The sequence below is a fragment of the Balaenoptera borealis genome (assembly GCF_965194805.1).
Source record: "Balaenoptera borealis genome assembly, chromosome: 6".
Lineage (NCBI taxonomy): Eukaryota > Metazoa > Chordata > Mammalia > Artiodactyla > Balaenopteridae > Balaenoptera > Balaenoptera borealis.
The window spans coordinates 34,437,964-34,462,319 of NC_138863.1; the positions used below are offsets into that span (position 1 = coordinate 34,437,964).

At 40.9% G+C, this 24,356-nt stretch overlaps 1 protein-coding gene and 1 pseudogene across 2 annotated transcripts in view; one reads left to right on the top strand and one right to left on the bottom strand.

The window, feature by feature from the left end:
- FLACC1 (flagellum associated containing coiled-coil domains 1) overlaps positions 1-24,356 on the bottom strand; it is a 93,363-nt gene that overhangs the window by 11,424 nt on the left and 57,583 nt on the right. The window contains exon 11 of the mRNA XM_082397375.1: positions 105-208. Coding sequence (XP_082253501.1) covers positions 105-208 — 104 coding nt within the window. The remainder of the gene's footprint in view (positions 1-104; positions 209-24,356) is intronic.
- Positions 259-23,248, top strand: LOC309630908 (thioredoxin, mitochondrial pseudogene; annotated as a pseudogene). Its single transcript has 2 exons — positions 259-375; positions 16,020-23,248. The product of its transcript is annotated as a thioredoxin, mitochondrial pseudogene (transcript).

The following is a 24,356-nucleotide window of genomic DNA, read 5'->3' on the forward strand; positions in this document are numbered from 1 at the left end:
TGCCCCAAAAGACAAAAAGTTTGCCCCATTACAGAGGTCCCCCTGGGAACTGGAGGTCCCACCCAGACTGCACTTTCAACCATTGATGTGCTTTGGGCTGTTACCTCCTTCTCCCGATTGAAGTTCTCAAAGATAGCACTGTAGGAGTCATGTATTTTCTTCTTCTCTTCTTCTGACTCTAACTCAAATTTTTTGGTTATCTTCTGTCCTGTGGAGGTGAAGAAATCACATATATGGGTAAATGTAGGAAAAACAGACATGGAGAGAAAACCAGAGTATCTGAAGATAATAGAAATTCCAGACTGGGTCAAACTCAAGGTCCTTCCAGGCTGGTGTCTAACCTCTGAATCTCACCTGGAGATGCGTGAGAGTGAGGTGAACATGGAAATGGTTTTCCATCACATCAGCCTTATGGGATTTACTGCTAATGCCTCTGGTTCTTTTTGTGTAGTTTATTTTGGATCTGTTGCTTATTATTTTGTGCGTTCCCTCTGCTGAAGTAACCACTATGTGTTTTTGATACCCTTATCTTATAATACAGCTCTTGGCTCATGTGACTTTTCCAGCAATAAAATTTATTCTGTACTTAGCCCTGGGGCAGAGCTAGGCTTAAGTGGATTTGGGGGACAGGGGAACCTGCCAGCAGAGCCCCAGTACTAAACAGGGGGAAGGACGGGTGTAGGTCTTACACAAATTTCTTCTTCAGCATTGTGGTGCTAGGGGTGGATAGGGAGGCAACCCCCGGGCTCACAAGATAAGTCTGGACTGAGCTACACTATGAGCAGCTAAATTCTGGTCTTCCAAAACTGCTCGTAGCATCTTAGCATGGACTCTGGCAACATGGGATGAGTGTAGTACGAGTAGCTGGGAGTCTGGGTGATGACGTGGGCTATGCTACACCAAGATTCCAGGTAAAGACTCAAAGAGGAGCAGCTCCACACCCCATTCCCCAGCCTTGACTCCAGGGTCTTCATGCTACCTCCTGGGAGTCCAGGGTGGGAAGGGCCTTAAGGATGACCTTTCCCAGGGAGTATCTGCATTTATATGAGTGATTTGTGAATATCAACTAAATCTGATCTGAATTGTGTTGGGCTAGGATGTGGAATAGGTTTATAGAGCCCGCAATTCTACCTCAACTAGTCCTCTAGGTCAGGGAGCAGTTTCCAGAGATTTCTCTCTCTTTTTTCCATTTATGAAGAAGCTCAGTGGGGGTAGGAAAGTCTCCTATAGGGCACTATGTATGATCCAGGATCTGTGCTAAGTGTTGGAAATATTTAAAAAAATACACAGCAATATATGACTGTGTCAAATCAACATGTTGTACACCTTATATCAATCCTTATATCAATTAAAATGTATCTCAATTGAAAAATATATCAAACATGGCTTCCTTTAGGGGGGACATGGGAGTATGGACTGTGTTGCCCCTCCCCCAACAAGTGAATATTTGAAACTAATTCAAGAGCTTTTTTTCTGGAACTTCGGGGTCACCTGTACCCAGAAAACAAGTCTGCAATCCTACAGATTACCACAATCCACAGATGACAACACTAAGAACCAGTTTCTGGCCAGGCACTCATCTCCGAACGCACCAGTATCTCTGGAAGCATCCTGAACCACTTAATGGTAACCTACTCAAATACCTTACTGAAAAAATACACAACTGGAAAGTAACCTATGTTAAACGTAAATTTTAAAATGAGTGTGCTGACCTAAATGAACATATCTACAGCACACAAAACTGTTTTGCTCCAACAAAGGCCAGAAGAATAAAAGCCTGAAGAGGGTCTTAGGCCACACTCTTGCTCACATTGCCTCCTTTAACTCCAGACAGGCATCACAGGCACGGATTCCTTAAGGCTGAAGAGAGAGACAGGCATGGGACAGCTTTTCTTTTACTGTCTCCAGAGCCCCTCTACATGTGAGCAGCTCATGGCTCTGGAAGAAACTGAGAAATAGAGCAATCCTAACCAGAAATGAGTGGCTCAAGTACACACACTAGAAAAATGCAAGTTAGAAACCCCAGGAGCTTCCAGGTTGGTGAACACGTAGTACCCTTGCAGAGGGCATCAAAGCTCTGTGCCCTGTCCCCATGCCTGGCCCTATGCATCTCTTCCATCTGGCTGTTCCTGAGTTATATCCTTTTATAAAAACCAGTGATCTAACGGAAAAAAACAAAAAGCAAAACAACAACAACAAAAAACCAAACCTCCGTTTTTTATTGTGCTGCTTCACTTTAAATATTATGGAATGTTCACTTCTTGTATTCCTGCTCTCGTAATCAACTGAACAACTTGGTCACGTATGGCTTTTTAGCAAATAAACTAGGATTTAACATAACATTAAGGAAGACAAGCAGGCAAGCAGGAGTGCAAAAAATTCTACGGTTCTGATTCTCATCTTAAAACAAGGAGGACACAGGAAATTTATATGAGTTTCACATGCTGAGGATAATCTTCTGGAAAACCCCATATGGCATGTTGCTCTTATTACCCTGGCACAGCACTACATTAGGATGAGAAAGTTTTGAATAGCTTAAAAGTTCTGAGTAGCATAAATCTGGATGTGAGATAGGCTCGTCTGGTTGAACACTGTGTAAAACAGGGCCAAAATCACAAGGCTCAATTCCCATATATAACAACTGATTTTTCTGATTTGATCAAATGAAAACCTAACTGTGATCTAAACCCTATCATTTGTCTTTAACATATGTGCTCTTCGGAGCAAGGGGAAAAGGACAAAGTAGCATGGAGAAATAGACCACATCTAAATCATGTGGCCAGTTGACTATGTTGATAAAGAGGTGGCAAAATGTATAAACAGATAGTCTAAGTGTTCTCCTCCCTAAAACACTGACAACTAAAGGAAACTGTATCATCAACATATTAAAATAAGACAAGTGAATACATAAAAAAAGTGAAACATTTAAACCACTGTAAGAGTTTTTCTAAATACCTCCTATAATACACAAAACAAAAACAGTTTTCACTCTTTTTCTCAGGGAAAAAAAAGCATTGCCTTACCATCTGTTTGAGATTTGCTCAGAAAAATTGTGCTTGCCCTTGGGTGGTCAGAAGGGTTTGGTTCCAAAGCTAAGTCTGTATAGGAAGAAGAGAAAAAGGTGTGGTGATTTAGTTGAGTAGAAAAATACATGATTTTAAAGATAGCTACACATTGATTGAAACCACTTTTAATAGTCTTGAGAAGAGCTTTTAGTAATGACAAAAAGGCAATTTTAGTAAAGGCACAATATAAAAATTCTATTGGGAAACAGCAAAATTGTAGAAACTCTCCATACATGTGAAATAAAACCATGGCTATGTCTTAGACGTCTTTAACTTGCACCTAAATAATCGATGCCATTTTTAGATGAATCATATATGTGACTCCCCTCCTATTTATCAATTAAAAATTCAGTCACCCTCTTTTAAAGCTGATATTACTAGCACATTCCAGGAACAGTCTCAAGAAGCAAGTTATGCTGTGGCCAACTACTGTCAGATACCAGCTCAATATATCAAATATGCCAAAACGATGTGAGTTGCTTTTGGCAAATGTTCTTCAGACAATCAAATGGCTAATTCTAACTCCATTCAACAAATGAACTCATTTAATTGGCTGTGGTTTATCTGGGGGCTATTCATCATGGCAGATTTAAGAGGACTACATAAAAGTTCAATGTTCTAATCTAGAGGAACACTTCCATGATAGTGATTTTTAACTTTGCCCTCTATTTCCAAAGCTAAACTCACTTCTTCATTCCACACTGCATGATTAATTTGGGGCTTCAATAAGAGTACTTTCTGGAGCAGATCATAGGCTACTAGAAAAAAATTTTGGCCATACCTACACGAAAAGGTGGGTCTGCCTGTAGCCCACCTTGCACCAAGGTGGGATAGCATCTTCTATTTAGGCAGAAATACAAAACAAGCACAAGCTACCACACAGGATAGTAAGGTTGTTGTTTAAAACAAACAAACAAACATAAAAGCCCTATGACACTTCCTCAGCAAAGTCCATCTCAAACCATTTAACCAATCTTTTAAGAAACTGGACCAAGATTCAGATAAAGAGTAATGGTTAAGGCAATTATTTCCCAAACCACATCATAACTGATCTGTTTTTGAAAGATGGCTTTGATGGTCAAAGTGAAATACAAATATATCCCTGCCTCTTAGAGAATCCAAAGAATACACACATTGATATATTAAAAACTAATTAGTCTAGTAGTGAATTCTGTCTAACCCAGCATTCCACAAATGTATCTACCTAGAATCCCCTTTTCCCACCCAGAAAGAATTTTGCAAGAACAGTAATTTGGGACTTCCCGTCTTAACAGGAATCTGAGCCATCCATTTTAATGTCATTGCCAGCACTAGTAATTTACAGAGCTAAACCAACTGCTTTGTTCTTCATGAAAATTCCTTCACTGAATTTGAAGTTTATCAAGCTGCTTTTGGAGAAAATATTCTATTCAACATTTTTATGTAAAAGACCCATATAATTATTTTAAAGTTTTTTTCTCCTACATATTTGAAAAACTAAGACAATGGGAAAATAAATTATTTCAGCTGTACACAAAATGGCAGGCAGAGACTTTCACAGCTGCCTCTAACCTATAGCTTCCGAAAGAATTCATGACTACTTACCTATACCAAAAAGAAAGTAAATAGACTACATTTGAATCTAAAAAATAAGCAGAAATGTTTGCAAAGTAGCTGTATTATTTATCAGTGTCTATGGCATGGTAAAACTTAACAATTTTCAATGGAAGTCCAGGAAAATTAAGTGCCAGAATCAAAGAGAAGCAAGCTTTAACACACACACACACACACACCCGCCAAACCAAGATGTGCTACTACAGATCTAAATACAAAAATCAAGAAGGCTGGGATAAAAGAAATGACAACATGCAAAAAAAAAAAAGTAAACTTAGCCCAAGTGACCAGAAAAAAGCTGGCACTCTCCCTACTCTATCCTAGGGGGTTCAAAGGTAGGCACAGGACCCAGGACCGGCCAATCAATCACAGCTGTCCTGGGACTTCCCAAGAAAAGAGAAAGGCAGAACTGTACTCTAGGATCCTTAGCTAGTCTTGAGCTGCTGGACACTCCCCTTGCTATCATGAGGGGAAAGGCTTTTCAGGAGACATCAACAGAGGAGAGCAGAACTGAGGAGATCATTTCACTCCTGGGTCAAGTAGTGCTTAACTCTGTGATGTTCTTTTAACTTGCAACTGAAGGAGACCTGGTTAATCAGCAGTACTGATGATCACACTAAAGGTGGGGAAAGGTAAAAGTCACTTGCTCATTCCTTTAACAAATATCATGAACAAAAATCTGCATGAGACAAAACGATGCTCTGTTTAAAAATTACACACAACCATTCACAATCATTAACACACAATGATTCACAACCGTTACTTTTAGTTGCTTTTCTTATACGTTAAAAAAAGCTCTAATTAGTGTACAATTTATGTCTTCTTGTTACCAACAAGCGCTCTCCACCCCACTGTTGCATATTTATTGTCTAATGAATACACACTGGCCCATCAAGTGTTATTCCTATACTGGACTTAGCCAATCCCCTATTGCTGGGGATTGGTGCTTACAAAGTTCTATTCTTAAAATATTATGAGGAAAATCTTCATGTACATAGTTTTTTAAAATAATGGTTTTATCTCCTTAGCAAAGATCTTCGGAAGTGGAATGACTAAGCCAAAAGGTTAGATCACTTTCACGGCTCCATGTACAATGCTAAATTGCTTCCTAAAGAAGGTGGGGGGCACATTAGGGTATAATGCTACCAATCATGACATTTTGAGTTCCTACCCTTGCTTTGGATACTTGAAAAAAAAAAAAAATTCCTACTGATATGAATGAGGAACCTCACTGTAGATCTAATTTGTATTTCTTTTGATTACACAGTTTGACCATTTTCCCACAGTTATCAGTGTTATTTCCACCTTGGTGAGTTGGCCTATCATTTGAATGTACTGTAAACACCAGGGCCCTACTGCTGTCAGTTTGCATGAGGTTTTCAGAAAATATTAATCTTTTGTTTATAGCCTATATAACTAACAATTTCCCATATAACTTGCACTTTTTGCTAATGAAAAATACCACATCACTACCTTATAGAATGCACATGTGAGCCATTAGACAGTAAACTCATACATACACACAATATTTCTGCACTTCCCATTAACTATCTTCCCAAGAGCCTAAGGAGACTATGATAAAACCTACCACACTCTTCACTATCACAAAGGTAAGACTGCCAACTATTAAGCAAAGCTTTACCACCCACCATCCCTCTCATCCCTCTCCCCACCACAAGCACACACAGTAATTTAGAGACTTCAGGAAATTACTGTGCATTCAGGAAATTACATGGATTCTTCCGAAAGTTATTTCTTTAGAAACCTCTAAGAATGTTTTACCCAGGAGAAATATTCTTGAGCTCATGATTAGGGGTTATGATTAAAACTGTATTTTAAGACCCATCATTTTTGTATTATCAATTTAAATTGCAACTTATTTGACAGCATGATAGGTCGATGTAGAAAAAGTATGATTAAAAAAAAATTAAACTCGGTCTTAATGTAAACATTCCTCAGAGGAAACCTGTAAAACACCACCGACACTGAATACTGTTTTTCCTCCAATCTAAGATTCTACCAGTTGTTAAGATCCATCTCAATTGCAGTTGTTAAAAGTGTGAAAACATAGGCAACTTAGAACAAATGAAATGCATTACTGAAGGCTAAAAGTGTTAAAACTATGCTATCAAACTGTCGATAAATGATTTTTCCTTGTTAAAATATTAGAGGGAGAGGGAAGTGACCAAGAAAGCATCTGACAGAAGCAGCATATTTCAGAAAGCGATTAATATCAACATATTGATTTCAATATATTCCAAATAAACAGGAGATGTCAGCAGTTTCTGGGCCAACTGCTGAGCACCAGTTTACTTAACGGTAACCACTGCATTTACTGAACTGCCCTAGCATCCCTGTACTGTACAGTGTATTAGTTTTATGGCTCATAAGACAAACATTACAACCCTTACAATTACCATGGAAACTGATGACTTCATCTCTCTGAGTCCACACTTGCCACCGCAGTCAGGGAGGTCCTGCCAGCCGGCCCTGAGCTGGGCGGCCTCACCAGCGGGGACACAGCAGGCTCCTGCACCTGCCAGGCTACTGCTCACCCAAGCCTTGATCCTGCTTTCCTAGCTTCTGACCATCCTGGCTTCCAAACTTCCCAGCTCTGGTTTCCAACTGCTTCTGTACCTGCCTCTACCCTGGTTCTCAGTTTTGCCTTATTTTAATCCTCAATCAGTGTTACAGTGATCATGACTGAGAGGTGACACATAGGTTAAGTACACCTGGCTTTATATATTTCTAAAGAGTACTTTACTCAGTTTCTTGGACTTTTAAGAACCTTTCTGGGTTGCAAGTTACCTTCATTTCATTTCACATTACGCAGTGTTACTGTTTTAACTCTTAAGTTTTATTACTTTAATACACTAAAACAACAACAACAAAAAAGGGTGAGAAAAAAGGTAGTATTCCAAAGAAGCTCACATAATGTCAACAATAAATTCTGTTCCTATATGCCATGCATTTGGAATTTACAGTCCTACTCTCTATCAATACTCATTTTTAAAACCTTGGACAACTCAATTTATACCTAAGAGAAGAATTCCTACACTACCTAACTCAGAACATGGTGAGAATCAAATGAAATGCAAGAGCAATGTATATACTACAGCCTATTTTAGACCCTTATTAATATCGCTTTTTTGTTCAAGCCACTGTTGGCTCTCACCTGAGCTACCGCACCAGCCTCCTAACTGGTCTCCCTCTCTGCTTCCTTCCACCCTTACAGTCTATTCTCACACAGTAGCTGGTCTGCTCTCCCTCCACCCTCTCTACCCCCCTTCCCTTTTTCTAAGAATTAACATCATTCCCCTGCATATAATCCTTCAATGGTTTCCCATTACAATTAGGCTAAAATTCATATTTTTTGGTCAAGGCCCACTAGGCATACAAGGTCTTAATCCCCCATATTCCTCCTGGCATTCATTCACTCAGCTGCAGCCACCCATCTTTCTGTCCTTGGCACGCATCAAGCATATTCCCTTCTTAGGAACTGCACAGAAGCCTCTTCTCCCACAGCCTCACGTGGCTCTCTTAGGACTGCTCATGGGTCGCTTAAGGAGAGAAGCTGTCTTTAACCACCCCTTGTAAAACTGTCCTCCTCCCCAGCCCATTAGCTTCATTTTCTTTCTTAGTGTTCTCACTACCTGATGTTATTCTTGTGTCGTCAGCCCCCAGGCACCTCTAGAAAGGAAGGACCTGAGTTAGGATACGGGTTTTGTCTTGTCTAACCACTGTTTGTCCTGCCTCTGGAATGGTGCCTAATAATCAGGTTTCAGTGTACCCAAAACCAGTTAAGTTTCTCCCAATTTTCCCACATCATCTAAGATTTCTTCTAATGCTGTCTTTTGATGTGTCTGTCACCTAAGACCAGAGTTAATTTCAGATCTCTTAGAGTAGTAGTTTAGTTACTCAGAATCAAAGACACAAGACAGGTTACAAAGAACCACGAAAACCTAAAAGAGGAAATCTAATGTTCAGTGAAAAATCAATGGTAACTTTAATTTGGGAAGAGAACATTTAATGTTAAAATACCTTTACTACAAAATGACTCACCCTATGAATTTAATGAAGTCGTAAGACAAAGTGTGCAATCAGAATGCTATAGGGAAGTATCAATACAATCCATCAGTTTTTACCTGTGTCCCCTGAATAAAGCATTATAATGGGATTATAAAAGATGCTCAACCATAAAGGCTGGGTAAATGAATTATGCTCCAACCATTCGATGGCACAGTAAACAGCTGGTAAAAGGCAGGCTGTAGAGCCATGCGCAGTTGCATGGAAATACGTCACCCTGGAGGACTCTCTAGGTGCCAGCACGGTTCCCGGAGCTGCATGCCGTTACTTTTCTTTATAACAAAAAGTTACAAAGTGGCACATAAAGAACAATCCCATCTTTGTAAAATAAACACAATGTTATGTTTATATGCATACAAAAGGTTCAGGAAGAATCAGCACCAAAATATTAATAAAGATTCTGGATATTCTGAGTGTGAGTGAAGGACTTTTCTGTGTTTTCTAAATCTTTTACATCAAATGTTTATTAATACTGTCACCAAAAAAAGGAAAGATCTGTTGCTCAGAGGTTTTTCCACATCATATTGCCAATTCCTTCCCTACCCACTCTTCAGGGGGATGGGAGGTAGGGGTCACTTGAGAGAGCACCTTTCACCAGAAAATTAGCAAAGCTCCTAAGGTCAGAACATAAAGGCTGTATGAAAAGTTGATGAATAAAAATAAAATCAGATAATAGGACCGTAGCATCTTATTTTCTATTATGACACTACCATCAGTTATATTAGATATACTGTTAAAGACAAAGTAGTAAAAAATTCTTTTGAGTCTATCTGAAATCTATACTACGTTCTTAGGAGTTACTTTTTTGAGATGGCTTGAAGAAATCATGTTCTTCTCCAATGTTTCTGAAGAACAAGACAGAGCATCATTTATGGACGATTTTCTCTAAGTAACCAAATAATTCTTCACTGTAGAAAAGCCAAAATGTTTTATATCTGAGTAGGTATTTCTCAGTTTCCAGGGAAACTGATACAAAATTGTCTGAAATAAAGACATTAAGAGCAAACTTCCAATGTGCCTGTGCTTTATATTTGGTGTTCTGACCTTGTTTCTATGGAAACTTAATTAGTAGGCAAATGCTGAAATTGAGGTTTCTCTTATCACTTTATTGAATGCCCCCCCAAAAAAGACAAATTGAAATGAAATTTTAACAATCATGTTAAACATAAAAAGGTAAATTCTGTACTCATGAACTCTATTTTTCCAGTTCCTGATTTAGCACTCCTTCCTTACCATACATAGTCGTATGCTAAATGCTTAGTACCTTACCTGCCCGCTTACCAGCTTCCCCTAGTGTCCCTCTGTGCAGGGCATTCTCGGCTTCAATTGGATTTCACCAGAACAAACTCTTTAAATTATATCAACGTGTTTACCTGACTGATAAATTTAGGCTATTTCATGACTTTTACTTTTATTCATATCCATTGCAATGTATGTACGGACAGAGAATGGAGAGGTAAATGTTGCTTCTGAGTTGTGTACAATCAACTGGAATGTCAATAATCAAAACTGGAGTATGCTGAGATAGGCCTAACTTATGGATAAATTATAAAATATAAGGTGCACTCTAAACAGTTTCTTAAGCATCCCAAGAACTGAATTTGGCATATCTACCACCTCCCAAGTCTGTCTCTTTTGTTCAGTAGCTGTGTTACACAGTCATTTCAGATCTCTAAGTCTTGGCTTCTTCATCGGCAACAGAGGGAGAATATATACGGGCCTTATTTGTAGATGGAAGGGCCAAGTGAAATACACAAGAAAATGCATTGTAAATCTTAAAAGAATTCTATAAAGGTCCAATTTTCGTCTCTCATCCTACACTACCCAACTACTAACTGTTTTTAAAAATCATTTAGAGGCTTACCTTATAGCAACAAGCAGAGCAGTTTTCACAAGTACTTACATGCTTTGTGTTTAAAGTTACAATTAATTCACATAATTTGTTCATTCTTTCACAATATCTAACTATTCTGAAAAGGGAGTACTTTCCACTTACAAAGCCACGTCCATCATAACGGTGAATCCACAGGCTTAATTATTCTAACTTTTAAAGAAATTAAATAAACCCAACTAAGTGAAGTACCACGGTCTTGATTTGATGAAGATGATAACGATAGTTAACATTTGGCAAACACTATGCGCCCGCCCCCGTTCCAAGTGAGGTACTCATTTAACCCTCGGGAACAAAATCCTCAGAAACCTTCATTTTACAGATTTTACAGAAGCTAAGTAACATTCCCAAGGTCACATGATTGCTCAGGGGTGTGGCCAGGATTTGATCCCTGATTGTGTGGATCCCCAAAGGCACCTTATTGTGATCATCAGAAAATAAAGGTAGAAGTCAAATTTGGTTGGAAGTGGCATAGTGTATCAGGATTTTCTTTTTTTAAGGAGGAACAATATTTTGATGTGGATTTTAAAATACTTTCCCTTCATTCAACATTGATTAGTCCCTCCTACATGCCAGGCATCCGTGTGTGAAAAATGGTCCTGCCCTCAGTGACCTCAGGCACGGTGAGAAAACAAAGACTTAGAAACCCCAATAGTCTGAGGTCACACTGCTGCAAAGTACTTAAACCTGAAATTCAAACCTAGATCTATTAACCCCAAGTAGATGCTGGGGTAAAGAGCTTGGTTTTCTTCCCAGAAACATGAGAGCCATTGAATGTTGTGAAGTTAAGGAGTCACTATCAGGTGGTTTGTAGTGAGGTCACGCTTGAGAATAAGTAGGACTGATGGAAGCAACAAAACCCATTAAGAGACTTTATATTCATCTAAGCGAGGAGTGAGGGTTCAAACTAAAGGCAGTGGCAGAGATTGGAGTGGAGGGAAAGGATCTGAGGTCATTTGGGAGGTAGAATAGAAGTGCTCAGTGACTAGATATGGAGCGGGAAGGGGAAAAGAGAAGCAAAAATAGCTGCTAGGGTTCTGGCTTAAGGAACTATGTAGAGTGTGGTTACTTTTTCTTAGATAGTGCAGGAAAAGGAAGAGGTTTGGGAAGGAAGATCATTTTGGGTTCTGTTAAGCGGAACATGGAAATGGAGCTCTCTGGTTGAAAGTAAGCCTCTGCAGGCTAAGTCCATTTTGTGATATCCCAACTTATGTTTTCAAAAAAAACACATTAAATCAATTTAAAAATGTGATTGGGGAAATTCCCTAATGTTGACAGCTAAGAATATCACATTTTTCATGGAGCAACTTGGAATCTATGGTTTTAGTAAATGAGGCATCCTATGTAAAATAAAACTGGTAAATGAGAGCTCTACCCACCACCAGAGCCTCCCATCAAGCCTCTTAGATAGCCTCAACCACCAGAGGGCAGACAGCAGAAGCAAGAAAAACTACAATCCTGCAGCCTGTGGACCAAAAACCACAGTTACAGAAAGATAGACAAGATGAAAAGGCAGAGGGCTATGTACCAGATGAAGGAACAAGAAAAAACCCCAGAAAAACAACTAAATGAAGTGGAGATAGGCAACCTTCCAGAAAAAGAATTCAGAATAATGAGAGTGAAGATGATCCAGGACCTCGGAATAAGAATGGAGGCAAAGATGGAGAAGATGCAAGAAATGATTAACAAAGACCTAGAAGAATTAAAGAACAAACAAACAGAGATGACCAATACAATAACTGAAATGAAAACTACACTAGAAGGAATCAATAGCAGAATAACTGAGGCAGAAGAACGGATAAGTGACCTGGAAGACAGAATGGTGGAATTCACTGCTGCGGAACAGACTAAAGAAAAAAGAATGAAAAGAAATGAAGACAGCCTAAGAGACCTCTGGGACAACATTAAACGCAACAACATTCGCATTATAGGGGTCCCAGAAGGAGAAGAGAGAGAGAAAGGACCAGAGAAAATATTTGAAGAGATTATAGTCGAAAACTTCCCTAACATGGGAAAGGAAATAGCCACCCAAGTCCAGGAAGCGCAGAGAGTCCCATACAGGATAAACCCAAGGAGAAACACGCCGAGACACATAGTAATCAAAGTGGCAAAAATTAAAGACAAAGAAAAATTATTGAAAGCAGCATGGGAAAAACGACACATAACATACAAGGGAACTCCCATAAGGTTAACAGCTGATTTCTCAGCAGAAACTCTGCAAGCCAGAAGGGAGTGGCATGATATACTTAAAGTGATGAAAGGGAAGAACCTACAACCAAGATTACTCTACCCGGCAAGGATCTCATTTAGATTTGATGGAGAAATCAAAAGCTTTAGAGACAAGCAAAAGCTAAGAGAATTCAGCACCACCAAACCAGCTCTACAACAAATGCTAAAGGAACTTCTCTAAGTGGGAAACACAAGAGAAGAAAAGGACCTACAAAAACAAACCCAAAACAATTAAGAAAATGGTCATAGGAACATACATATCGATAATTACCTTAAACGTGAATGGATTAAATGCCCCAACCAAAAGACATAGACTGGCTGAATGGATACAAAAACAAGACCCATATATATGCTGTCTACAAGAGACCCACTTTAGACCTAGGGACACATACAGACTGAAAGTGAGGGGATGGAGAAAGATATTCCATGCAAATGGAAATCAAAAGAAAGCTGGAGTAGCTATACTCATATCAGATAAAATAGACTTTAAAATAAAGAATGTTACAAGAGACAAGGAAGGACACTACATAATGATCAAGGGATCAATCCAAGAAGAAGATATAACAATTATAAATATATATGCACCCAACACAGGAGCACCTCAATACATAAGGCAACTGCTAACAGCTATAAAAGAGGAAATTGACAGTAACACAATCATAGTGGGGGACTTTAACACCTCACTTACACCAATGGACAAATCATCCAAAATGAAAATAAATAAGGAAACAGAAGCTTTAAATGACACAATAGACCAGATAGATTTAATTGATATATATAGGACATTCCATCCAAAAACAGCAGATTACAAGTTCTTCTCAAGTGCGCGCGGAACATTCTCCAGGATAGATCACAATTTGGGTCACAAATCAAGCCTCAGTAAATTTAAAAAAATTGAAATCATATCAAGCATCTTTTCTGACCACAACGCTATGAGATTAGAAATGAATTACAGGGAAAAAAACGTAAAAAAGACAAACACATGGAGGCTAAACAATACGTTACTAAATAACCAAGAGATCACTGAAGAAATCAAAGAGGAAATCAAAAAATACCTAGAGACAAATGACAATAAAAACACGACGACCCAAAGCCTATGGGATGCAGCGAAAGCAGTTCTAAGAGGGAAGTTTATAGCTATACAAGCCTACCTAAAGAAACAAGAAAAATCTCAAGTAAACAATCTAACCTTACACCTAAAGAAACTAGAGAAAGAAGAACAAACAAAACCCAAAGTTAGCAGAAGGAAAGAAATCATAAAGATCAGAGCAGAAATAAATGAAATAGAAACAAAGAAAACAATAGCAAAGATCAATAAAACTAAAAGCTGGTTCTTTGAGAAGATAAACAAAATTGATAAGCCATTAGCCAGACTCATCAAGAAAAAGAGGGAGAGGACTCAAATCAATAAAATCAGAAATGAAAAAGGAGAAGTTACAACAGACACCGCAGAAATACAAAGCATCCTAAGAGACTACTACAAGCAACTTTATGCCAATAAAATGGACAACTTGGAAGAAATGGACAAATTTTTAGAAAGGTATAACCTTCCAAGACTGAACCAGGAAGAAACAGAAAATATGAACAGACCAATCACAAGTAATGAAATTGAAACTGTGATTAAAAATCGTCCAACAAACAAAAGTCCAGGACCAGATGGCTTCACAGGTGAATTCTATCAAACATTTAGAGAAGAGCTAACACCTATCCTTCTCAAACTCTTCCAAAAAATTGCAGAGGAAGGAACACTCCCAAACTCGTTCTATGAGGCCACCATCACCCTGATACCAAAACCAGACAAAGACACTACAAAAAAAGAAAATTACAGACCAATATCACTGATGAATATAAATGCAAAAATCCTCAACAAAATACTAGCAAACAGAATCCAACAACACATTAAAAGGATCATACACCATGAGCAAGTGGGAATTATCCCAGGGATGCAAGGATTCTTCACTATACGCAAATCAATCAATGTGATACACCATATTAACAAATTGAAGAATAAAAACCATATGATCATCTCAATAGATGCAGAAAAAGCTTTTGACAAAATTCAACACCCATTTATGATAAAAATTCTCCAGAAAGTGGGCATAGAGGGAACCTACCTCAACATAATAAAGGCCATATATGACAAACCCACAGCAAACATCATTCTCAATGGTGAAAAACTGAAAGCATTTCCTCTAAGATCAGGAATGAGACAAGGATATCCACTCTCACCACTATATTCAACATAGTTCTGGAAGTCCTAGCCACGGCAATCAGAGAAGAAAAAGAAATAAAAGGAATACAAATTGGAAAAGAAGAAGTAAAACTGTCGCTGTTTGCAGAAGACATGATGCTATACATAGAGAATCCTAAAACTGCCACCAGAAAACTGCTAGAGCTAATTAATGAATATGGTAACGTTGCAGGATACAAAATGAATGCACAGAAATCTCTTGCATTCCTATACACTAATGATGAAAAATCTGAAAGAGAAATTATGGAAACACTCCCATTTACCATTGCAACAAAAAGAATAAAATACCTAGGAATAAACCAAAAAAACACAAAAAAACTGGTAAATGAAAACAACATTTAAAATTGTGTTGTCATTAGAGTATACACAAAGTAATTGAAGCTGTAGGTATAGAAGTGATTGCCTTGAGAAGACATGTATAATAAGGAAAGGAAGAAAGGAAGGAAGGAAAGAAGGAAGGAAGGAGGGGAAGAAAGAAAGCAAGAAGGAAGGAAGAGAAGGAAGGGAAGGAAAGAAGAGGTCTTCAAAAATAGGGAGATTTAAGTGGCATTTACGTAAACCTGCCAAAGGGAGCGGTGGCAATCAAGGGACCTGAGTATTAATTAGGAATGACTGATCACGTGAGTCCCATGAGGGTAGGGATCACATCTGCTTCTCATTTCTGGAGCAGAGCACCTAGCACAGTACCTGGCCAGTAGATGCTCCATTCGCAATTGTCCAGTGTTGTCCGTGGGGCAGGAAAGCTACAAATACCATTGGCTGCGGCAACTGGGTGACTGGGGATGTGTGCAAGCTGGATGGCAGGCAGTGAGTAAAGAAATGAATAGGGAACAGAAGTGCCCTTGACCGGTGGGGAGGGCCGCGCTGTGCACCCCTCTGCTCTCGCTGCAGGGAGATGGCTTAGCGACTTCTCCTGGGGAGGTTCCTGGCCTCCATAATCTGCAGGAAGCCCTCTCAGAGTCAGTGGGCGCCCCTTGCCTCCAGGGCCCTGCAGACCCCACAGCACAGTCCTAATAACCTGACAGTAACACCCAGCCAAGCCCAGTCAATATACACCACCAGAGTCTGTACAATGACCTTTAACATCCAGGATGGACCAGACTTTCAAGACTGAGTTGTCAACAGTGAGACACCAGTGGTTGTGGATTTCCATGCACAGTGATGTGGTCCCTGCAAGATCCTGGGGCCAAGGTTACAGAAGGTGGTGGCCAAGCAGCATGGAAAGGTGGTGATGGCCAAGGCGGATATTGATGACCACACAGACCTCGCCATAGAGTATGAGGTATCAGCTGTGCCCACCGTGCTGGCCATCAAGAATGGGGATGTGGTGGACAGGTTTGTGGGCATCAAGGATGAGGACCAGCTGGAGGCCTTCCTGAAGAAGCTGATTGTCTGACAAGCAGGGAAGCGTCCTGACTGCCCCTGCCCACCTGGGCCCCGTGGTCCCGTGGGACCCAGATAGAACTCATAGCCCTTCTGTGCCAGCCCTTCCTACCTCCTCCCTCTGCCTGGCCCCTGTGGGTCCGTGCTTTGGAGACCAGGCCTCCAAACACAGGAGCCTCAAGTGCTCCCAACCTGGCTGACCGCCAGGGTGGCCGCCCAAGGAGCGGTGCCGCCACCGAGCTGGGACAGCCGTCTCCTCACCCACTCTCTGCTCCTTCTAGGGCTTGTTGCCGTGCTCCCAGGGTGCTGGGACAGAGTCCCGGGGCCAGCCTGCAGTAACAGCTTGGTCTCCCTTCTCCCTTCTGATCTGAACCCCGGTGCCTGGCTCATCTGCCTCCTGCATTTTTCTTTCCTGCTGCTGTTTTGTAAAAAAAAAAAAAAAAAAAAAAAAAAAAACAGAAGAAGCAAAAAAGAAACCCAGGGCTTCCCTGGTGGCGCAGTGGTTGAGAATCTGCCTGCTAATGCAGGGGACACGGGTTTGAGCCCTGGTCTGGGAAGATCCCACATGCCGCGGAGCAGCTGGGCCCGTGAGCCACAATTGCTGAGCCTGCGCGTCTGGAGCCTGTGCTCCGCAACAAGAGAGGCCGCGATAGTGAGAGGCCCGTGCACCGCGATGAAGAGTGGCCCCCGCTTGCCACAACTAGAGAAAGCCCTCGCACAGAAACGAAGACCCAACACAGCCATAAATAAATTAATTAATTAATTACCAAAAAAAACAACCCATAGAATACAGTACCAACAGCGGACCCTGATACAATCCACGGTCGTTGGTGATAACGATGTGTCAATGTAGGTCCATTTATTGTAACAAACGTACCACTCTGGTGTGGGATGTTGATGATGGGGAAGGCTGTGCATGTGTGAGGGCAGGGGGAGTATATGAGAAGTCGCTGTACTTTCTACTCATTTTGCTAATGTTTTGTTATTTGTAATTTCTTCTTCTAAAAAAAAGAGGATATTAAAAAAAAAAAAGAAATGAGTTATCAAGCCATGAAAAGACACAAAGGAACCTTAAGTGCATATTGCTAAATAAAAGAAGCCAATCTGAAAAGGCTGCATACTGAATGACTCCAACTATATGACATTCTGGGAAAGAAAGTAAAAAGATGTGATAGTCAGGGGTCAAGGGTCAAGGCGGGGTGAGGAAGTGATGATTAGGTGAAACACAGGAGATATTTAAGGCAGTGAAACTATTCTGTAGGATACCGTATTGATGGATACATGACATTATTTGTCAAAACCTACGGAACTGTATAACACAAAGAGCGAATCCTAATGCAAACTATGGACTTTAGTTAGTAATGCTATATGAATATTGGTTCATCAATTGTAATAAATTGTAACTGCACTAAGGCAAGAGAACTAAGAGAGAACTAAGAACCGCACTAAGGAGAAACTGTGAGTGGGAAAAGGAGAGGATATATGGAAACTCTCTGTACTATCTGCTCAATTTTCTTTTTTTAAATTTTATTTTACTTTATTTCTTTATTTTTGGCTGTGTTGGGTCTTCGTTGCTGCACGCGGGCTTTCTCTAGTTGTGGTGAGCGGGGCCACTCTTTGTTATGGTGCACAGGCTTCTCATTGTGGTGGCTTCTCTTGTTGTGGAGCACAGGCTGTAGGCGCACAGGCTTCAGTAGTTGTGGCACGCGGGCTCAGTAGTTGTGGCTCACGGGCTCTAGAGCGCAAGCTCAGTAGTTGTGGCACATGGGCTTAGTTGCTCTGTGGCATGTGGGATCTTCCCAGACCAGGGATCAAACCCGTGTCCCCTGCATTGGCAGGAGGATTGTTAACCACTGCACCACCAGGGAAGCCCTATCTGCTCAATTTTCTGTAAACCTAAAACTGCTTTAAAAAATTGTTTATTAATTTTGTAAAAAGTGCAACCCATGGCTTGACCAGTTCTGTATATACCACTTTCTTAGGCAGTAAATTATCTTTGCAGAGCGCCTTTGGGCAACAAGCAATGATGCAGCATAGCCCACATAGACAGAAGGGTTTTGAAGACAACAAGCCTTCAAACTCATCCCCCCACTAGAGTGTGAGCAGGAATGACAGAAGGGGGAACAGAATGTGGTGTGTGGAACCCTGGGTCCCCCTTTTAGCTACAATCAAGGAGTCACTGAGCACATGAAGGCAGCCTCGCAGGGGTAGCACCGCTCTAAGAAACAAGCGACACTTCTGACTTGTTTTACCCAAATAACTTAAATAAGCAGATAATAACCAAGTGATTCATCCTACATGATCTTCAGTTTTCCCATTGATACAACTGACAGTATTATGCATTATAGATGCTGCTGTGTTGTTTTCAAGCCTTCCTTGAAAGCCTTAACAAAAACGTCAAAACATCCTCGCATGTGATACTGATGATAAGGAAGTGGATATGTGTGATCACATATGAGATATCTTATTAAGGAAAGTGTGGGAGGGTTCTTCTTTAGAATATTTTCAAAAAGCTCTTCTAAACACTAGATATATTTTTTATTACTTTTACTGCTGTTATTCTCCTACTTGTTACCTGAAGTTTTGTCTAAGGACCGCAGGGGTTTTCTTAACCTTACAAGTAAGTTTCTGTTGAGTAGAACCTCGTCATGCTACTTGTTGCTATTGATAGAGTTTGTTAAGCCAACAGTGAAAGCAATCTGTCCTCTCAATGCATGGTAGCACTTCAATACTGGAGATTCTGTAATGAATTTTAAAATCAGAGATGAGAAGCATTTCCCCCACCCACCTGCGATTGGAAAGAGAAAATTCAGTAAGACAAAACAGGATGCAGAGCTTAAGAAGTGGGTTAGAGCCCACGAAGTTCTAAGAATCACAACTGTTGAAGAAATATTAAGCAGACCAGAAAATTAGTGAAATGAGTCCAGGTTGAGTGAGACTGAATGCTTTCCCCAAGTCCCACATGGTAACTGCCTTTTTTCTTCTGTAGGGAGAGAAAGAATTGGGAAGAGATTTCAGATTTCTAGAGATTCACTTGAATAGTTCCTACTGCACTGCTCACTGGGACAATATTCTTTTTCCTCCCCAAGGTGGCCATATGCAGCAGCAGTTCACCCCATCCATTCACTCTCATCACTTAGAATGGAGTTGTCCCCATGCAAACATCGAGCAATGGCACCATGAGAGTTGAGAGGCTCATGAAAGCAAGGCTGATGGGAGCCCTGGGGTGTACCCCCAAACTAAAAGGACTCAGGTTGCAAGACCTGTCACTTAACAGTCACAGCAGGATATATTTTTGGTAATTGAAGCCTAATTTGGATTGTGTTTTTGGAAAATGATAACATTAGTTTTCTAAAAACTAGAAAATTTTTTAGGGGGGAGTGGTGGTTCTCTCCAACTCCACTTTGAAGCTAAAATGGCAAACTGTTTAGAATACAAACTTTTCCTTCCCGTGGATTTATGTAGTAGATGTTTCAAAATGACTGGCAAATACATAGAATTCATACAAAGTTAGAGGCAAAAGGGTGCTCCAGAACCCTCTGGTTGAATCTCTTCACTCTATAGTTGAGGAGAATGAGGTCCAGAGAGGCTAAGTGTTATGCCCAAGGGCACACAGCTGGCTCACAAGATGAGACTTGAATCCGGATTGCCTATGTACTGGCCAATGCTCCTCCCTCTCTACTGTGCTCTACTTCCCAGCACCACAAGAGGACACCTACTGTGTCTTGCAGAATCTAGACTATTTTTTGAAAGCTTGGAACTAAACTTGTGACTAATTAGAATACAGTGTTCCACCACCTTTAAGTCACCAGCTAAAATCCACTGCTCCCCGTCGCAGCACGCCCGAGGCCTTCTGGGTAACCAAAGAAAGATTATTGTCTCAACTCAGTTCTCTGTGTCTAGGTACCCACAAAATGGAAATCACTTTACTTGGGGAAGAGCAAGAGGACAAGATGAGATGAAAAGGAAGCATGTTTAAAATGGATAAAAGGAGGCACTTTTTTCCCACTACACACAATTGAACTGGGGAACTCACTGCAGCAGGATATTAAGATCAATGGTGAAGATTTGTATTTTAAAAGATTAGACATTTCACATGCATATCATCAACAGCGACACTCAATGGGATGAAAGTAAGATGGATGAAAGTTTTCAAGCTTCAGTGCATAAGTTGATCACCAACTGGGTCAGGTGAAAAGAAAACAAGTTGTCGACTGGATTAAAATTTCACAGAAAGGCAGATCTGGGGGGTTCCAGTCATTGCTGCTGTGTAACAAACCACTCCAAAGTACTGGTGTGAACCAACAGGCATTTTATTATGCACATGGATACGGTGGATCAGGAATTTGGAGAGGGCACAGCAGGGATGGCTTGTCTCTGATTCATGACATCTGGGGCCTCAGTTGGGAAGACTTGAACGACTAGGAATGACTTGAGGTTGGGGGCTGGAATCATCTGGAAGCTTCTTCACCTAACCTGGGATGACTTGAAGGCTCACTCAGCTGGGACTGTCAAGTGGAGCATCTATATGTAGGTGTCAAGAGGGAGTGTCCCAAGAAAAAGCACTTCCAAAAAACAAGTGTCCCAAGAGACCCAGGTAGAAACTACACGGCCTTTTATGACCTATCCATGGAAGTTTTAGAGCATCACTTCCAACACAGTCCATGGGTCAAAACCGTCACAAGCCCACTGAGATTCAAGAGGAGGAGACTTAGGACCTCCTACATCCCTCCCCTATGGGGAATGGCAAGATCACATTGCAGAAAAACCTGTGGGATGGGAGAGGTTTTCGCAGCCATCTTTGGAAAATGCAATCCCCCAGGGAAGTGGTGGGTGATGTGAGGTTACAAGAACACACAATCTAGTGGAAAAAACTGACATATGAACAGAGAATCACAGTACAATAAAATAAATTTCAAGGTAGTTATTTCTCCCTCTTTTACAAGAATTCTTTTTTTTTCCCTTTGATAAGAGTCATCACATTAAAATTTTTTCATTCATTGTCTGTCTTCTACTAGATTGGAATCTCCATGCATTTAGTTTCCTACTGTAACCCCTGTGCCTAAAACACTACCAAGCCCAAAATAGGCACTCAATAAATATTTGCTGAAAGAGTATATGAGTAAAGTGCTGTAATAGAGAAGTAGTGGGAGGGCTGTGGGAGTACAGGCAATAACAAAGCACTCAGCTTGACAGAAATGACATTTGAGTGGGTCTTGAATGCTCTTGAAGGATAAACAACAATTTTTCTGGTGGAAACAAAAGGGAATAAATTTTTCTCCTTAAATCTCCTCCAGAGACTTCATTAGCCAAGTTTAAGTGGGCAGATCTCATCCTAAGTGTACAGACTGCATGTAGTAGTTACAATGTTCTTGGTTGCAAGTGAAAGAAAACAGGGACTCAAATGTATTAAAAAATAAGCAGCGTATCGTACCACATAACAACAAGTCTGGAGGCCAACAGTTCAGGCAGCCTCAATGCCATCCTTCTTCACTGGGTCAACTTAGCTCCTTTGTGGTTGCAAGATGGTGCCCACAGTGGTAGGCATCACAGGCAGACAAAACAATACCCAGCAGGGGAGAGGACTACTTCTCCTTTGGAGGAAGATCTTTCCCGTAAGCCCCTGACAGACTTAGCTCACACTGGCCCCCACACCACGCCTTATTGGCTAGGACTGTGTCCCATGCATGTATGTAACCTAAACGCTGATAAGAAGAAGGGGAGAAACACGAGCAGTTGGACTAATCACGTGTTACTCCTTGGGGCTTGACCTGAAGCTCCTGCCTCTCCTGAAGCACAGGGCTATGCAGAAAAGGGTGGATTCCCCAACAAAACAGAACAAAACAAATAACGGGGGTTTTGTTAGGAAGGAAAAAGGGGAGATGACTCCTCGGCACATAATCAACAGTGTTTGCAACATTAGGCTTGGGGAAGGTTAATGTTCTGTTTTCTTTGTGGATGACTATTACCTAACAATTTTATTTATTCTTTTTCATGCTTTTTGCTCCTTTCCTTTCTCCTCTGCACTAGTAGTCAGTTGAATAAATCAAGCGCTGTATCAATAGGAAAGAGTGTCATGTGTACAGTGTACATACGAATCTCATTAATCAAAAATATGTTGATTAGACGTGAGTGCACTTTCAGGTAAAAACCTTGATTCAGATGCTTCTGATAGCATAGCCATGCCCAGCTGTTCACCACTTGAATCGTGCTCTTTCATGGCCTTGTGCCCGTTACTTGTGCTGATTCCTCTGTCTAGGAAGTCCTTCTCAGTTTCCTGACCTATAGTGGATACTAGTGATTGCCTCTCCAGCGTCCATTCTATCCTTCTAGTAATTTGCTTGAAGAGATGGCGAACTGCCAAACTACTTTTTTCAGACTCCCTTGCAGCTAGGGTCTTGATCTGAAATAAGTTCAGTCAATCAGGTGCACTTGTGTAAGATTTGGAGGCAGATGCAAGGAGAAGGCATCATTCTGTTGCTGTTGCTGTTGGCCAGCAAGGTTTGAGCAATAATGTTAAGAGGCATTTAATGCTGTTGGACTCAATGTCCTGTTTCAGTGTCTAGTCACCAGTTTCATGGGTGTGAAGAGCCCTTGCTGCAGCACCATCCCAACTTCTGGAACATAGCTACTGTGGTAGGCCCGTGAACTCAATAGCCCAGGGGTACCCCCCTGACTTCTGCCCCTCCAGCTCATCAATTTTGTAAGCCTCTGTTTGATTCTCAGTATTAAATATTTCTCTGTTTGAAACACCTAGAGTGGTTTCTTCCTGTACTAAACCCTGACTCATAGATCACCTAATTCATATTCAGCCTTCCAGGCACAGCCTGGGTCGTCCCTGAGCCACCAGGTTGGGCCAGGTGCTTCCTCTGTGCTCCCACCACGTCCTGCCTGGTAAGCCCATGCCTCTTCATCTTTGCACCCCTGGCACCAGTGTTTGGCTCACAGCATGTGCAGCATCAATATTTACCGAACTGAAGCTCCCTCTGCCAAGATACCAGACAGGTCCTGAAATCTAGTCTAAAGGGTGCCCCACCTCATGCCTGGTCTGCAAAGCCCAAAGAACAAGTGGCTCTAGACTTATACTGGATTCTAGATGAATCCAGAGTCCTCAGCTTTTCCGTACTTTAGTCCCCCACACAAGAGGCCACACCAGAATTGAAAATTTGACCTGGTCCCCAGGAAAAGGATGATAAGGAACAAGGGAAGTTGCTTATCTCAAGAGTTACCATCTGGTGGTTTTCAGGACCCTCTACTGCTGGGCCTACAACGAGGCCTGCAATCAATGGCAGCATAGTCTTTGGAGCAAGGAAAACCCAAGTTGGAAGGTGTGTCCCGTTGTGTAGCAAGTTACTTTCTGAACCTCAGATTCTTAATCTATAAAATGGGGTTGATAATATCAACCTCACAGGATGCTTGGGGGTAAAAGAGATTATATATGTAAAATGCTTAGCACAGTGCATGCACATGGGAAATGCCCAATCCCCATCAGTTACTGTTACGGCCACCATTGTTGTTGACTGTGCCATCACTGTACCACAATTCTGTTACATATTTTTTACTTCATATACATATACTTTCCTTCAGCCCAAACAGACTCACATGCAGTTAGACTAGAACGTACTTCTCTATACTTTCTCCCGAGGTGTTCCATTTTACATCATGATGTGATTAACCCTTCTCTGCAGAAGATCCAGCTAGGCCCAAGTTTGGGGCTGTGCTGAGGAAATAACAAAACCATCTATGTCAGTGGCTCTCGACCCTAGCTGAAAATCAGGATCACCTGGAGAGCTAAAAACAAAACGGCAACAAAAATAAACAAATAAAACGAAACCAAGAAACAATGTCTGGGTCCGTC